At 59.7% G+C, this 16366-nt stretch overlaps 1 protein-coding gene across 4 annotated transcripts in view; it reads left to right on the top strand.

The window, feature by feature from the left end:
• RBPMS (RNA binding protein, mRNA processing factor) overlaps positions 1 to 16366 on the top strand; it is a 170340-nt gene that overhangs the window by 149023 nt on the left and 4951 nt on the right. For 2 of the 4 annotated variants that reach the window (XR_009868193.1, XM_062213127.1), the window contains exon 7: positions 10959 to 11028. Coding sequence is in view for 3 of the 4 variants with exons in the window: in XM_062213127.1 (XP_062069111.1) it covers positions 10959 to 11021 (63 nt within the window). In the remaining variant the exon portion in view is untranslated. Of the gene's footprint in view, positions 1 to 2409; positions 2655 to 10958; positions 11029 to 16366 lie in introns of those variants that run through there. The other 2 variants (XM_062213126.1, XM_062213125.1) reach the window with 2 other exon arrangements.

The following is a 16366-nucleotide window of genomic DNA, read 5'->3' as shown; positions in this document are numbered from 1 at the left end:
CACCGTACCACTAACACCTATCCGGCTAACAGACCCACCTTCGAGAGATTAACGACCCCCCCCTACTCCCCTAAATCCGGCTGGCACTGCCCAGGACTGATGAGGACCGTCTGAGAGCAATGATCACCCACTGCCTGATGTTTGCCCCCAAACAACACCTCTCTGCCCTCTTCGTGACCTCACCCTCATGGCACACACGAGAGCGTGGGGCAGCGTCACCTCCCCAGCTGCCAGCTAGCCAGGGGGCGTCACCGGGCCGTAGATGCGTGTGCCTTGCCGGGTGGCAGGAGGGGTGTGTGTGTGTGTGCATGTGTGCGTGTGTGGCTGTGTCTCAAGGTTTCCACTTCCTGCTCCATGAGAGCGTGTGCCCCGGGGCGGCTGCTTCCCGGGGGAAGACTGCGCTGTCTTCCGTGCGTCCCGGGAAAGGCTGAGCGTGCCCGGTTCCCGTGTTGCAGGAAACCCCACAGAAGAGGCCCCGTGTGTTGTCTAGAACGCAATGACAGGTTAGGGCGGAGTCCTCCTCACCGGCTCTTCCTTCAGCTAAGAATAGCCCAAGTCTGATAAACAGACTCCCGCGTCTCTGCTCAAAGATGACCGTCCACACGCTGGTGCTTCCCCTCCCCGGGGGACAAGGTTTTCTTTTAGTGGCGGTAATAGTGATCCAGGTTAAGGTTCCACCTTTGGGGAAAAAACCACTCAGTCCGTGTCTGGCCTGCAGAGAGTAAATAAGCAGACGGGATGTAAGTGTCCTTTGTCCTACTGCGTGTGCCAATGAGCCTGGACAGGTGGGGGAGGGCATTGTTTGTTTTTCTTAGGGCTTGTTTATAAGACCACATGAGGTAAGCAGCTTCCCAGAATCCTCTTCCTCCCGACTTAATACTCACTCTCTTGATGACGGCAGCCAGAAGCAGCCCCCAGTGAGGGTTGCTGCCAGGCAGCCTCCCGCTGTGCGTCAGCTGAGTTGCCGGTGCTCTGGGCAGGTGCAGGCTGCTCTCCGGGTGCCTCAAGCACTTTGCAGGCCAGCTCCAAAGACAAGCCCTCGGCGCCTGGGCCCCCCAGCAGCCAGCCTTAGGAGTAGGAGGTGCAGCGTGGCATGAGTAGTGGGGATTAGGAAAAAAAGAAAAAAAAATAAACGGTGGTAGTGAGAGTGCCTGGTGCAGAGGAGAGCAAAGGTCCGCTGTAGCTTTCACTCTCTGCTCCCATGTCAGTGCTTGGCGCAACCCTCAGTGACTGGCAGGTTACGTGGGGCAGGGGGCACAGCACGGAAATCCGGGGTTCTCTCTTGTACCAGGTGCCCGCTGTGTTGGCAGTGAGCTGCGTACTTCTTTGTGGGTGACCTGAAGCAGCCACGGGAGCCCCTCTTGTGTGTATCCCAGTGCCCCACCTGTGGGCGGTGTGTTTCCTCTCCTCTTGCCAGGCTGCCCAGAGCCTGCTCGGTTGGCCATTAAGGCCCGTATCAGCGAGCACTGTGAAGCAGCGCACGCTGCCTTAGTCTCGTGGACGCCCGTGGTCACCTAGAGCAGAGCCTAGGTGACCTAGCCGTGACCCCAGGGAGTTGAGAGTGGACAGCGCCCAAGAGCTGGGGGGTGGGGGCTTTGGGCCAGACAGCTCCCCTCGCTGCATTCCTGTATCACACGCAGTCCGAGGGGCTGTGGGGGTGCCCGGGGCCATTGCGAGGAGGGGTAAGGAGAGGCAGGGCCACGCGTAGTCCGCGGCAGCTCCCTCCCCTGTGAGTTCCTCCCGGAGACTTGCCCAGCCTGGCGTCCACTTGGCTCTGCCACGTCAGCCCTAGCTTTGGTGGAACTCTCGTCCGGGAGCAGTGAGCCGCACGTGTCGAAGCCCACTCCTTGCTCAGAGGCGTCCGTGGCACACTCCTGGACCCTGCACGTTCATAAACGTACCTGTCCGTCTCGGGAATCTTAGCGGGAACTGGCAGAGGCCGTGCAGAGCAGCTGGCCTTGACCCACTTTACAGACAAGGAGACAGACCTGCGAAGATGGAAAGTGTTTGCCCAGAATCGCACGTGGCTCTCCCGAGGCTGTAGCCAGTTCAGCGGACTCGCGGGCCTGGCTCTGTCCATCGGAGGTGCTGGCTCGCCAGAGACGTCTCTTTAATGGCGTTTTGGAAAGGCCTCACTCCAGTGCTCCTTGGACCTTGTCTTTAAGTAGATGAGAAGCCTGTAAGAAGAGACCTGGAGGCCATGACAAGGGGCTCAGCAGCTAACCGGCACCAGGAGGGCCTTGGGAGAATACAGTCAAGGAGGGCAGAGTGGGGAAGCCTCTCCCCTTAGTGGAGCGTTGCGTTTTTGTTTTGGAAATCTTATGTCTTGGGAGACGCTTTTAAATGATTTTGCTTTTCCTTAGCCATGTTGTGCGCTGTTTTGAGACCTGGATTTTTTTTTTCTTCTAGTGTTTCTCTCCTGAGGCAAAGCCCAACACTCCTGTGTTTTGTCCACTTCTCCAGCAAATTAGATTTGTCTCTGGGAATGTGTTTGTAACATGCCAGCCTACCGCAGACCAGCAGAGGGAGCTCCCGTGTTGAATCTGTTTGTTAGCTGTCCCCCTCCCCGTCCCCCGCCCCCACCCCTTGCAAAAACTATTTCTTGGCAACCTTTGAGAGATTTCAATAAAAATTTTAATCAGAGCAAAAACGATCTGAAGTGGACTGCAGCGTTTTGTTTTCATGGTGACGCATGAAGGTGTTCGTTTGCGACGGAGATGTTGGGAGAGCTGGGTCCAGGTCACTAAGTAGGTGTGACGTCGGACGAGGACTCGGAAGGAGCGCGCTGGGGAGACCCGGCAGCAGGGCTGCTTGTGTCGACCTGGGTGCCTGAGCCTCCAGGACCCAGGTGTCAGAAGATCCGGCCTCCAGCCCGCATGGGTCACCGTCGTCCACCAGGAGCGCCCCAGCTGCAGCAGTGACGTGTAGAACACATGGATGCATTTTCCCCTTCTGACCGCCGGGACCCAGGGGGCAGGAATTGTCTCTGCAGAGGAGTTGGGCCATACTCCTAGTTGTGCCCCAGCTGTACTCAGGGGCCAGAAACCCCTCCCGTCTCCCAGCCGTCAATGAAGAGGCTTCGTGGCCGTCCAGTCCCTCTTGTGGCAAGCGCTGGGTGAGGCCATGGGGACCGCATTACGCTCAAGAGGAGAGAGCCACCCCGTGCGACGGCTGTCAGACTGTCAGACTTCCAGAAGATCATTCACGGCTTTAGAAGCCATCAGAGCCACCGGGTCTGGAGTTGACAACACAGAACAAGCGAGCCGCCGTGGAGCAGAGGGGACAGTCCCAACTGTGGCCTCCCGTGGGCACAGGCAGAGATGCTCTGAGGGGGACACACAGCTGTTCCCCCCTGCACCCCTTCTCACAGCCCTGAGTGTGGACTCGTCTTCTGCTCTCGGTCCTGTCGCCGACGGGCCAGAGGACCGCGTCAGGAAGGGCACCTTTCCAGAAAGAGTACCCCATGTGTGCCCGGCTGCTGTCGGGGGCTTGTCGTGCAGGTAAGTAGGACAGAGAGAGGAGATCCTGCTCCCCTGTCTCCCCCAGTGGCCCCCGTGGCCCTGGGTGGTGGCAGTTCCCTTTCGACTTCCTCAGAGATGGGATTGCGACGTGTCGCCTGGACCCAGCAGCGGGCTCTGCAGCCCTGACCCAGACCTCCTGGGAGCTGCCCCTCGGGACCTCCCCTGTGGCACACCGTGGACAATTTCTGAAGTTTAGCCGCAACACAAACCCAGCAGTGGACCGCGGGGAAGGAGATGGCGATGGGGGACCGGCACACGGCTTCCCCCTGACGACTGGATTCTTCCACATGTTAAGATTGATTTATTTATTCGAAAGTCAGAGTTATACAGAGAGAAGAGAGAGAGAGAGGTCTTCCATCCAATGGTTCACTCCCCAATTGGCCGCAACAGCCGGAGCTGTGCCAGTCCGAAGCCAGGAGCTTCCTCCGGATCTCCCACGCAGATGCAGGGGCCCAAGGACTTGGGCCATCTTCTACTGCCTTCCCGGGCCATAGCAGAGAGCTGGATCGGAAGAGAAGCAGCGGGACTAGAACCGGCGCCCATATGGGATGCTGGCGCCTCAGGCCAGGGCATTAACCTGCTGAGCCACAGTGCCAGCCCTCTTCCACATGTTTTTAAAAACCAACTTTTATTAACACTTCAGAGATCTCTCTCAGTATGCCCTGTAGAGGATACAAAGATTAAAAAAAATAATTAGAAGGCCGGTGTTCTGGCTTGGCGTGGGGTGTGTCCCGAGTCCCCCGTGGTAAGCAGCTGTGGTCCTCCTGCCCAGGGCACAGTGGGATTTGCTGCAGAGCTCCCTGGAATGGGGACCCTGAGCAAGCTCTGTGGCCCCAGCAGTGAAGGCAGAGTCGGGAGATTCTGGTGGTTTGCATCGCGCCTTGGCCTTGGCCTTGGCCCTGGCCTTGGCCTTGGCCCTGGGCCTCCCAAAGCTGTATCATCTTCTCCCGGATCTGGGCTGTGACGCCGCACAAGCCCGGCCGTGTGAGAAGGCTTTGGGGGCTGCTGGGCCCGGGGCCTGGAGTTGTTCTCAGACGTTCTGTCTGTCCCCCCTGAGTGACAGCAAGTCCCTCCCGTGAGTCAGGGTGACGCCCCTCCCAGGCCTCCTGATCTGGCAGGTGCCTGCGCCCTGAGACGCTGCCTGGGGCTGTCTGGGGCCACGTGGGCTTCAGGAAAATGGGGTGAAGATTCCTCCTGGCAAAGACTTAGCAGGCACCTGCCACTCAGGAAGGGCACTTGGCCTGTGGAGGAGTGTGAACTTCCAAGAAGGAGCTGCAGGCCCAGGACCGAGCTGAGCCGTGGCCAGGAGAGGGGGGTGCCCGGCACATTCTGAGCACGCCGTGGGGCTGCAGTCCTCAGGCCTGCTGTCGGAGCCCCAGAGCGTCCCATACGGGGCGGGCAGGGGGCTGCAAGGAACGAGCGAGCAAGCCAAGGGCAAGCGAGGAAGAAGGGGCGCGCCTGGCAGAATACCACCGGCACCACTGTAGCGCCGAGGCCAGCGCCTGTCCCCCAGCCGCGTGGCCTCTGCAGCTTGTGCCCACGCGCCAAGAACTGGCTCCCCACGGGGAGTCTGCCCTGCGGCCAGGCAGGCCCCTGCCTGCCAGAAGCAAGCCTCTCGCTGACCAGAAAGGCATCAAGAGTGGGAAACCACTGAGATCCCAGGGAGACGGCCTGGGCCCCGGGCGCTGCTGCACACAAACCCGCCCGACCCTGAACTTGGTGGCTGCTGCCTTATCTTGCTTTCCTATCAGAAGCTGGAGCAGAGGAACACCCTCAGGTCACCCAGCCCACTGCTCAGATTCCACCCAGCCTCCCTCCGGGGCAGAGGTTATGGCTGTGTCCGTCCCCGCCCCAGTCCTGACTGACACCCAGGGGTCCCGCCTGGGCTTGGCAGACTGCCTCCCCGATCGCCTCTCCAGCCCTGCCACAGGGACAGTGGGAGACCGCGTGCACCCCCTGAGGAGCAGCCCCAAATCACCCGCCCATGGCTGCTAGGGACCACAGCTCCCTGACCAGGCCCCAAACCCTCCCTTACTGGGCAGCGGGAGGCAGCAGATGCTGTTGAGAAACCAGAATCCATGGGGGGTGTGGCCCTGGCCAGTTGCAGACTTCCTGCAGGTCATAGTGGTGGCGGGGCGGGGATCAGGCGAGCACTCAGCCCAGGGGTCTCCTCCCGAGTAGGGTGCAGCGCCCATGCCTTCGCTGCTTCCCAGATGGCCAGTGTGTTCCTCTCTCTAGGAGGCTGGCCCCCTGGGTCCAGTGTGCATTTCCCCTGATCTCACGAGCAGTAAGCACCCAGCCAGCAGCCCTGAGCGTGGGGCGCACCTGCAGGTGGGATCCGTAACCCACGGGCGGTGTGCAGAGGGGCTGCCGCCTCGCTGGGACTTGGTGAACTGGATTTCAGTGGCAGCGTGGGATTTCCGACAAGCCCTTCTTGAACCTCCTTGAGTCTTTATCCTCATTGTTGAGGGCCAAGAGTGAAGCCCTGCTTTAAGGGGGTATTTTGAGGCAACACTTGGCGCACCGTGGTGATGGCCTTTGTCAGAGCCTGGCTGGCTGTGCTCCCCCGGCTCCCCCAGTCCCCGAGTCCCAAGTGAGGGAGTGCGAGGGCCCAGCCCGGGCAGGAATGGCCCGAGGCCGTGCTGTGGGCCCTGCAGCTGGCCAGCTGGCCATCCGCCCTCTAAGCCCAGGCACAGATGTCACCCAGAAAACTTGAGTGCTGTGGAAACGGCACCAAGACGGCAAAGCAACTTTGGGAGTAGAAGCACGGTCGTCTTACAAGGAGAAAGTGAACTTTTCTTCTTGAAGAAAACCGGTTGTGACAAGAGGGAAAAAGCGAAATCTGCTCCGAATGAGGTCATGTTTTATTCAGGATTCGGCTGCCAGTGGGGCCCGGTGACAGGACGGGGAAGTGGGGCGCCCCCGGCCTCCAGCCTCACGCGCTGCGCCACGAAGCCCCACTCGCTTCACTGGGCCCGGCTCCTGGGGACCACTAATGGCCCTTGATAGCAAACGCGGTTAAAAATTAACAGACCGACGGAATTAAATATGGATGGCGAGCAGCCACGGCCCACTTCATCTGACACAGGGCGTTACACGCCCGGCCGCCCCCGGCCCCAGTGCGTCCTGAGCAGCCTCCCAGCCGTCGCAGCATATTTCTCATGCCCACTTGGAAGCCAGGGCCTGCGTGGGGGCTCAGGACAGGCAGGCAAGGAGGCCAGCGGCCTGGGAGAGACAGGTGACCCCGAAGGCTGGTGCCCAACCCAGGCCAGCCTGTCGCGGTCTTATGAGGCCTCGGGGGGGGGGGGGGGGTCCTGGGACCACGCCCTTGTGACTTTGTCCCTGCCTTGGCCCAGGCGGTACTCCCTCCCCCCCCCCCCCCCCCCCCGCCTTCCACCACCCTTCTGGCCACAGGGGTGGTTGAGGTGGCATGCTTAACCTCTGGCCCCGGTCACCTTCATCCTGACATGTTGCCAAGACAAGAGTAACTCATGTGGGTTGTGCCGGGCCAGGGAGATAGGATGCCAGGTTTTCCTGCCCTGTGGCTGCCAAGGTAGAGCTTGTGCCACCAGCTCGGCAGGTGGAGAGGAAGGGCGCCGCTCACCGGCCGGTGTACTCCCTGTTTGGGTGACTGCTTGACCAGCGACAGGGAGAGTCGTCGCTCCGGGCAGCCCGTCCCCAGTGCTGTGAAGAGGCCTCTCTGTGTTGCGGGCAGCACTGCAGGCTCTTAGGTGACTTTGGAGTGTCTGGGAGCAGAGGATGCCCCCGGCTCCGCACTGCCGCAGGGCCACGCACCTGTACTTGGTGCTGATCCCCAACGGGAGCCCCCAAGGTGCGGCATGAGTGGAGGCAGGGCTGACTGTGGCTAACTCACCATGTGCCTGGCTCTCGTGGGGAAGACCCCCACGGGGGCACTCGGCTCCATCCTGGCTGTTGTGATGGGGACCTGCTTAAGACTCCATGCCTCAAAAACAGGTTGGTCCATTTGTCCTGGCACAGAACACCTGCTCGGCTTACTGTCTCGTTCCAAGAGGGAGAGCTTCGCTCCGAGCGTGGTGCTGGGGAAATCTGACTTCAGATGCCCACTCGCACGAGGAAAAGTCAGAGGTCAACATGCTCCCTGGGAAGTCGGATGCCATCTTGGCGTAGCTCAGCCTCTTGCCTCTGCCAGGGGTTCGCACCACGAGGGGCCTTCCCCAGAAACCTTTCTGAACCCCCGCTGGCATCCATAGCTGGCCCACACTAGAAGATTCTGCGGCCAGATAAACTTGGGAAACCCAGGGCTGCTTCAGGCCGGACACGTTTCTTTACCGTGGACTGCACGGAGCCTTTGCGTGCTGGCACGTGGCGCATCTGCAGAGGCCACAGGTGCCTTCCCACTTGACTTCCGCATCCATGACCCCGGCTTCTGGCCCTGCCTTTGGAAGCCATCAAGAGCAGCGTCTGTCACCCGAGCGTGTGCATCACAGCCCCCCGGAGGCACGTCACAATGCAGACTGCTGCAGGTCTCGCAAGTTCCTTGGTGACGCATGTCCAGGTCCCACACTTGGAGAACCAGTGGTCCTGTCCCTTTATTCCACAGGGGGGAAAATGGCCAAACTGAAGGGTCATCCCCGACGGTAGAGACCATTCGCTGAGCCAGGTGCCTGGTGAGCCCTGGCCATGGCCGTATTCCTGAGGGCGAGGGATGAGTGGGCTGTGTCGCGGCGTGGCCGGGGCGACGAGGCAGGGTCTGCTGTCCCTGGCAGCACTGTTGGGAGAGGAAGCTCTGTCTGTGTTGTCATCCTCGGGGCCTCACCGCCCTCGGCTCCAGCTGGACGGGCATGGGCGTTGTGTGCGGCTTGCCTCTCACATCCTGCTTTAGGTTTGCTCCGAGTGGTTTCTGGTCTTTTCTGGTGCTCTCCTCCTCCTGTCCAGTCTGTTCCCACGCCAAGATGGTGGAGGTGTCCAGTGTTGCCTTCCAGGGGTATTGTGTATCTGAAAAGAACATTCTGGAAGAAGCACAGTGGTGGACTGGCCCTGGGTCGGGCATTGTAGAGGTAGTGACTCTGCCATTACTGTGAGTTCCAGGGGAGGGGAGGCCAGGGGTTTCCACGGTGCTACCTCCTATGTCCCTCTCTGGGTGCAGCACTTAGCGTGGTCTCCCACTGCTTGGCAGGGTCTGTTTTGGGTGAATACATGAGTCGTCTTCATAAAGTTCATGGAAAATGAGAAAGGAATATTAGGGGGGAAACGTCACTGAATTCAGGTTTTGGGGTTCTTTTTTACACCAAGATTATCTCTAATTCTGTGTTCTGTGGATGTTTTGAAGAACCCTCATAGGACGTCAGGTTCTTGTGAGAGCTTGAGAAGCCGCTGGGCATCCTATTTGAGGTTGGCAGGTGCACGTGTGTGTGTGTGAGTGTGTGTGTGTGAGCACACAGGGTGTTTTTCTACAGACAGGATGAAGAAATGTCAAGGACCATTGTCTTAATGGAAGGCCAGCCCTTATTACGTGGTTCAGATGAGTAGACTTAAACCCTGCTGAACGCCATGGCTCCAGGGAGTCTGGAGGGACCCCTGGGTTTCTCTGGTTCGAGCAGCCCAAGCCAGCCAAGGGCACACCCTCCCCTCAGCACAGAGGCCCTGGGCCCGGGGCTGCAAGGGAAGGCAGCCCTTGTGTGTCCGTGGACACCTGGTTGGCAGGCATGGTAGCATGGGACAGACGAGTGATGTGTTTGAGGGCTGTCAGTGCCCCCGGATGCCACCCCCACCCCACCTGGCTCTGGGTGCCTGCCTGCGGGAGGCAGGTGTGGCCAAGCAGGAACCAGGCCCCTGAGCCATGGAGAGGCAGGTGGCCCCAGGGTCACCGTCCCTGGGGGCAGACCGTGCTGCCTACCCCTCAGCTCTCCTCCCCAGCCAGCCTCCCTCCTGTGTCTCCTCTCCACGCCACCGCCCCAGGCAGCACCTGCCGCCACCCCCCGCGCTCCACTCTGCCCCCGGTGCACACAGACCCATGCCCCTCCGCTGTGTGTTTAGGTTCTCAGCCCCCCACCGGCCCCGGGGGCTCTGTGCCCCTGGCCTGTCCTTTACCACCTGTCTCAGGAAGGCAGCTCCAACCCTGCCCTGTGCTTAGTGAGCAAGTGGATCAGATGCACAAAGCCGTAGCCATGGGTAGGTACGCGTTTTTTCTTCATGCCTCTCTCTCCGTCTAATGCCCCTTCCGCCCGCTCCCTCTCCTCTCCCAGACTCTCCCTCCCCTCCCCCTTCCTGCCCCACCCCTCTGCATCCCACACTTTCCTCCCCACCCCCCACGCCCCTCAGTTCCCAGAGGAGCGTGCTGTTGAGCGCCCCCTGCGTGGGAAGCGCCACCCTGCCTTTGCCCATGCTGTGGACACGAGCTTGGCTCTCGCCATCCTGGGGCTCCCTCAGGCCGTCCCATCTGGATCCTTGTAACAGCTGACGTGGTCCCCTGGGGAGACCTAATAAACCGTTGGCCTCAGGTAGACTCCTGGGACAGGCAGAAGTACAGAATGGGGCCTTGGTCCTTTAAGCCGCCATTTCCAAAACAAAGCCGGCACATCGGCCCCAGGTTGGAACACTCCGTCCTGCTTTCGTGAGGCCCAACAACTCCAATGTGTGTGGACCAGGGGCCATTGGCCAGGCAGACCATGTGGCCTCTCTGGGGCCCAGCGTCTAGGCATCCCAGCTTTGTGGGTCAAGTTAGAGAATCTCATGGAGCCTGGTCAACCTAGGCCTGGCCCAGCGGGCTGTGTGGCCACGGTCACTCGGAATACCCAGACTTCGGCTGATTTCCCCGCCTGGAGGATAGAAGCTGGGCTGCGAGCTCTCCTTGCATCCCTGCAGAGCCGCTGGGACATCTCCCTCTGTCTGAGGGCCCTGGGGCCAGGCTGCCACTGCCCACGGATGGCAGGTGCACGGGTGCTTGATAAACACCCATCTGTTTGGGTTGTGTTTGGAGCAGGCCGCCCACTTTGCAAACCTTGGGGGAGAGATGGGACTACAGGTCCTTCCCCTCAACACAGTAAGCCAAGGGTGTGGGGTGCCAGACACCCCAGCAATGCCTGGAAACTGGGCCCTTGTTCTAAAAGAGAACAGCAGCGTCTCAGAAGCTCCGGCCAGGCCACTGGTGTGAATGCCCCTTCCTTCCAAAGCAGACGCACGTGTCCACATCCTTCTTAGAAAGTCACTAGGCTGCCTTCCTCCCCCTTGGCCGGCCCTGAGGTGAGTCTGCAGGGCAGGAGGGAGTTCCCTGGGCCACGGCCCGGCCTCATGGCACCTGTGAACCTTGCAAAGGAGGGCGTGCGAGAGCCCCCAGCACCCGGCTCTGGGAGGGGGCTCCACACAGGCCAGTGTCGGTGGTTCTGTCTGGAACTGGGAGGGGTGAGAGCAGCAGAGGGGCCCTGGCTCACGGCTTCTCCCCACCTGTCTTTGCAGATGCGCTGGCTCCCTCCCTCCGAGGCTACTTCTCAGGGCTGGAAGTCCCGTCAGTTCTGCTGAATACTGTGTGAGTACCTGGTTCTGCCAAGGAAGGGGCAGAGCGCCTGCTCAGGCTTGTCTTGGCTGAGCAAGCTCGGGGACCGTCCCAGGGCAGTGCTGTCTCCTGAGGGAGTCTGGCCGTGGGACCCAGGGTGGCATGAGCCGCGGAGGCTGTCTGAGTCTCCCTATAAGGGACCAGCTGCTGGCATTCCTCTTTGAAAAGGAAGTGGTCCACGCGTAAGTCATCCACTAAGGCGCATCATTTGCATGGAAGTTTGTTACGGGCATCTGAGAGAGGTGTGTCGGAATTACCATCCCTTGCTTGCACACTGTGATCGAAACCTGTCGTCTCCCCAGAGTGCCCGATTCTGTACCAAGGGCCGTGCACCACTTCAGTGTGCTTCCCTTACAGGGATCCAGTATCCCAAACTGGGATTTTGAGCCATTTTAGGCCCAATTTTATTTCAGTGAATCAATGCATTTTTTTTCCCCCGTACAAACGGGAAGAGCCTGTAATGCCTTTAGTAATGCAGTTTCTTGACTGAATTCCTGTTGAATACAAGCACCATCACTCTGAACTCTAATTTGGTGTGTGGATTTGGTGGTGGTGGTGGGGTCCCAGCCAAAGTTAGGTTTTTTGTTTGTTTGTTTGTTTAGATTTTTATTTAGCTATTTGAGAGGTAGAGTTACAGACAGTGAGAGAGACAGAGAGAAAGGTCTTCCTTCTGTTGGTTCACTCCCCAAATGGCCACAATAGCTGGAGCTGCACCGATCTGAAGCCAGGAGCCAGGAGCTTCTTCCTGGTCTCCCATGCGGGTGCAGGGGCCCAAGCACTTGGGCCATGTTCTATTGCCCTTCCAGGCCACAGCAGAGAGCTGGATTGGAAGAGGAGCAGTGTCCATATGGGATGCCGGTGCTGCAGGCAGAAGATTAACCTAGTGCGCCATAGCACCGGCCCCCAAAATTAGATCTTTAAAATGTTACGGTGCCACAGCCGGCATCTCCTGGTTCACATCATTCCTTCACAAAGCGGGAAGTGGAGTGAGAAGAGCAAGCCATCATAGCATTCCCGTGCAAGCGCTGAGGGGCCCCGGCACGCTGGCTGGCATGCGCGCCCGGTGCTGGCCGTGGAGCCACAGGCCTTGTCCTGGACCGTGGGCTTTGTGCAGCCCGGGCTTCCTTTCCCAAAGGCATGCTGCCCTGTTGACCTGAAGTCTCCTTGGGCACCAGGGCCCCTGCAGCCGAGCCCTGGTCAGGGCAGGCGCCTTGGTCCTGAAAGGAAGGGCCTCCTGGAACAGCGGGCAGCAGGGGCCAGCAGGAGGGCCTGGCACCCTGCAGAGCCGGCCGCTTGGGATTCTTCCTCAGATGGTGGTGATAAGAAGGTGTGTGTGGGGGCGGGGGGGGGGGGGGAGCATTTCTGTACTTGGATGTATTAGAGTGGTGTCTGCTCCTCCCCTAACTCAGCATACTGAGTGTGGCTTTGGAGCACCAAGCCTTAGGGCAGCTGTAGGCAGAGTGCCCAAGGTCAGGGTTTATTTACCAAGAGATTCCCAACCCCTTTATTGCATTGCGCACGTCACGAAGTTTGAAGAGCAGGAGAGCTCCAGTGTGTGGTGTTTTCTCAGAGGTATCTGGGACCAGGGCATCTTTTTAAAACAGAATCTTAGAGGACTGTTGTTTTCCGTAACGCATGCTTTGGGAAGCCGTGCCCTAATCTTTAGCCAGAATTGTAAACCAGTGACCGCCACGCCATACAGAGCGCGTTCTTTCCTTGGGCTGCTTGGATTTGTTCCTCACTCTGAAGTTAGGCTGGGTGTGTGTCTCTACGTGAAATACCCGCGTCACTCGGGGCAGTTGTGTTTTAAGGCAGCCATCCACGGGAGACGCCTGGAACGTCTGTTGTGCAAGATGTGAACACTTGCCTTTTTAGGACAGACCTTGCTACGTCCCTCAAGTGCCACTTCGGGGTCTGTTAGATCCCTGCTACATGTCCATGTGCCCCTGGTTAGCATCAGGTTTCCTCTTCGTGAGCCAGTTAGTCCCTGGGGGCCTCTCCCTGTCGCCATGGTGACCTGGGCCCAGCACTGTTTGTGTGGACCCTACTCTGAGCACCTGGCCCCCCAGCCCCGCCCCTCGGGGCCATCGTGCCCATCTCTGAGCCCGCAGAGGCTGGGAGGGTGGAGGTAGCTCGGAAGGGAACGGGGAGCGCTGAAGCGCACGCGCGGCGGACTGCAGGTGCAGGCCTGGCAGGCACGGCCGCTATGGAAGCCAGGAGCGGGTCTCAGAGCCCAGAGCTCTGAGGCTGGCCCGGGGGGGCGGGGGCCTCGGGGGAGAGGAGGGCTCGGGAGGCTCAGGTGAGGCGGGAGCCAGCACAGGGCTCTAGTGAAGCTGGGAAGGGGACGGAGAACCTAACCTACACCTTGGCGGAGAGCGGTGGCACCGGCTGGAGCAGGGGCTGTTTTCAGGCCCAAGGGAAGGCATCCAGTTTTTTTTTTATTTGAAAAAATTACAGAGAATGCAAGGCAGAGTGCGGGGGATGGGGTTTCCATCCGCTGGTTCACTCCTCAAATGGCCTCAACAGCTGGAGCTGGACCAATCCGGTCCAGAGCCAGGAGCCAGGATCCAGGAGCTTCTTCTGGGTCTCCCACATGGGTGCAGGGGCCCAAGGACTTGGGCCATCCGCCACCGCTTTCCCAAGCCATAGCAGAGAGCTGGATTGGAAGAGGAGCAGCCGGGACTGAAACTGGCACCTATATGGGATGCCAGCACTGCAGGCAGAGGCTTAACCTATTATGCCATAGCTCTGGCCCCGGGTATCCATCTTGAGGCAGTTGCACGGGCTCCAGTGAGAGACCCCAGGCCTCTCTGTGTCGGCCACCTGACTGTCCCAGGGTTCATCCTCCAGGGACCAGCAGGGTGGTAGCAGCCGGAGTAGGGCCAGCAGTTGCTGCCTCATGGAAACCATCTGCCTCAGAGGACATGATGCACGCTGGGGCGAGCTATTTGTTCTGGGCCATACTGGGCCTGGGCCAGACTCCTCCGCTGGGGTCCAGCCGGCGTGGAGGGGGGATGGCCTCACGTGCCGTTCGCCCGGAGCTAGACCAGCTCAGGGTGGATCTGTCATTCCCGCTCCTCTGGTCTCTTGGACCAAGTCCTGTCCAAGACAGCTAATAATCCAGGCTACGTAATCTTGGAGAAATGTAACTTAGAATTGGAAAACGGTGGTGCTGATGAGCTCATACAAACATCGGAGACCACAGCGGGTCTGCGTGAAGGCAGCACCCCTCCCCCATGGCACGTGAGGCCTCCTCCTCCCTCCCCCCTGGCAGGATGGTACCAGTCCCAGCATGGACGTGGAGAGTGGTCTGTGCAGGGGGCCGTCTGGCTGACGGAGGCCAGGAGCTGCATCCAGGGCTCCCACGTGGGTGCAGGGGCCCAAGGACTTGGGCCATCTGCAATGCATTTCCCAGGCCATTAGCAGGGAGCTGGGTCGGAAGTGGAGCAGCCGGGACTCGAACCGGTGCCCATATGGGATGCAGGTGCTGCAGGCGGCAGCTTTACCTGCTATGCCACAGTGCCGGCCCCTCAACTTTTTTATAGAGGGGAGAGTTTGGGAGTTGGGTGGGCGTAGGAGGGGTGTTCTTTAAGTACTTGTGACATTTCTCTGGCCATGGGAACTGAGCACGTGTCCTCACAGCCTCAGACTCAGGGCTGGGCGAGAGGTGACACTGCTGGAATCCGAAGCCGTGGATTCCATCTGTTTTGCCTGGGGAGGAACACCTGGTATGTCTTTGGCTGTGGGTGTCAGTACCCCGGCAGCAGGGTCATGCTCAGGCGGTCCCAATGCTGGGCAGAGCCAGAGCTTCATGCAGCTGCTGTGGCTCCTGCCATCACCCCTGCCTTCTCCTCCAAGAGGCCCACAGGTCATGTTCTCCCCCAGAACCCAGGGTAGTGCTTGTGAGAGACTGCTGCTCCCCTTTCTTCTGTAAACCGAGGTCTCCCTCTCACACGTGGGATAGTAACACAGTGGAGTTCAGTGAACAGCCGCTGGGTAACAGAGTAATAAACATTAACAGGTCAAGGAGCCATAAATGTTATGGGACCCAATAAAGCAAAGTGTGAGGACAGGGCTGCAGGCCATGTGCAGAGCGGCGGGGCTCAGCCGGGAGACGGAGTGGAAGCTTTCCCAGCCTTGCCTGGGGTTTCTCTTGGAGAGCAGACCCCGCCGCAGTGAAGTTTGGAGGGAGAATTTAACTTCTCTTATCTCCGTCTCGGCTTCCTCTCTGCTGGGAGGCCCGTGGGCAGCCTGCTGTGGGGGTGGTCCTCTCAGAGCTGCCACCTGCCCCCCTGGGGACCGCCCTGCCAGGCACTGCTGCGAGCCCCGGGCCTGAGTAAGCTACACACAGGACATGTCCACTGACAACACCAGCACCCAATGAGGCTTGCTTGACACCCCAATGTGGTAAGAGTTGGAGCTCCTGCTCCTGCTCCTGCCCCAACATGGCTGAGGGCCGTGCCAGGTCAGGACCACCTGTCCAAGCCTCCGGCGGCAGCCCCTCGCCTTCCCAGCCGCATGGGAACATTCTGCATGAGGATTAAGATGAACACTATGGCAGGTGCATTTTCCCCAGGGAGTTAACCCTGGGGGGCTGGTGCCAGGGCTCTCGCTGCCCGCCAGGGGAAGCCACTGTGCCATCAGCGAGTGCGCATCAGGCTGGGAGCGGGGCCGAGCTCATGGGTTCCAACTGTAAAGATGCAGATCTGTGCTCCTGTCCCAAAGTAACTCTGCCCGCAACGGGAACCACGTCTCCTCGTCTATTAGTGGTTTCCTGGGGAAAGCCCTGTTTTCTCCTTAATCCTGGGGAAGAGGCGTGCGGAGAAGGCGAGCTTCCTTCCCTTTCAGGTTCACCTGCCGAGGGGCGGCCCAGAGGCTACGCCGCTCTGCTGGGTACCCTGAGGCCAGTGGCACCAGCGAGGGGCCCGGGAATCCCTGAGAAGGCACGGTGCCCGCAGGAGCAACATTAAAAATGGATGCCTTGCCAATCCCTGTGCCCTCGTCTTTCCAAGTCCTGAGAGCCTGGGGCTTGCAGATGGCTTGCCTGTGGGGTTTTGTGTTGCGGGAGGAGCTCACAGCAAACCTGAGTCATTGGTGCGAGTCACGGGCGCCGTTGTGCGGGCTGAGGCTGCCCCGGGGCAGTTCTGTTTCTGGGTCTTGTGTGGCGGGGGCCCTGGGTGCCATGCCTTCCTCCGTGGGGGCTTCTGGAGGGTCGCAGGGTCTTTTTAAAAATTTTTAAGTAATTCTGTTCTGTTTTTGTGTTCTAAGTTTATTTTGACTTAAGTGAAAGGCAGAGAGAGAGCTTCTGTCG

This window comes from Lepus europaeus, chromosome 16 (genome assembly GCF_033115175.1).
Source record: "Lepus europaeus isolate LE1 chromosome 16, mLepTim1.pri, whole genome shotgun sequence".
NCBI classification, from domain to species: Eukaryota; Metazoa; Chordata; class Mammalia; order Lagomorpha; family Leporidae; genus Lepus; species Lepus europaeus.
The sequence above is the reverse complement of the archived record's forward strand: the minus strand, read 5'-3'. Positions and strand labels throughout refer to the sequence as shown.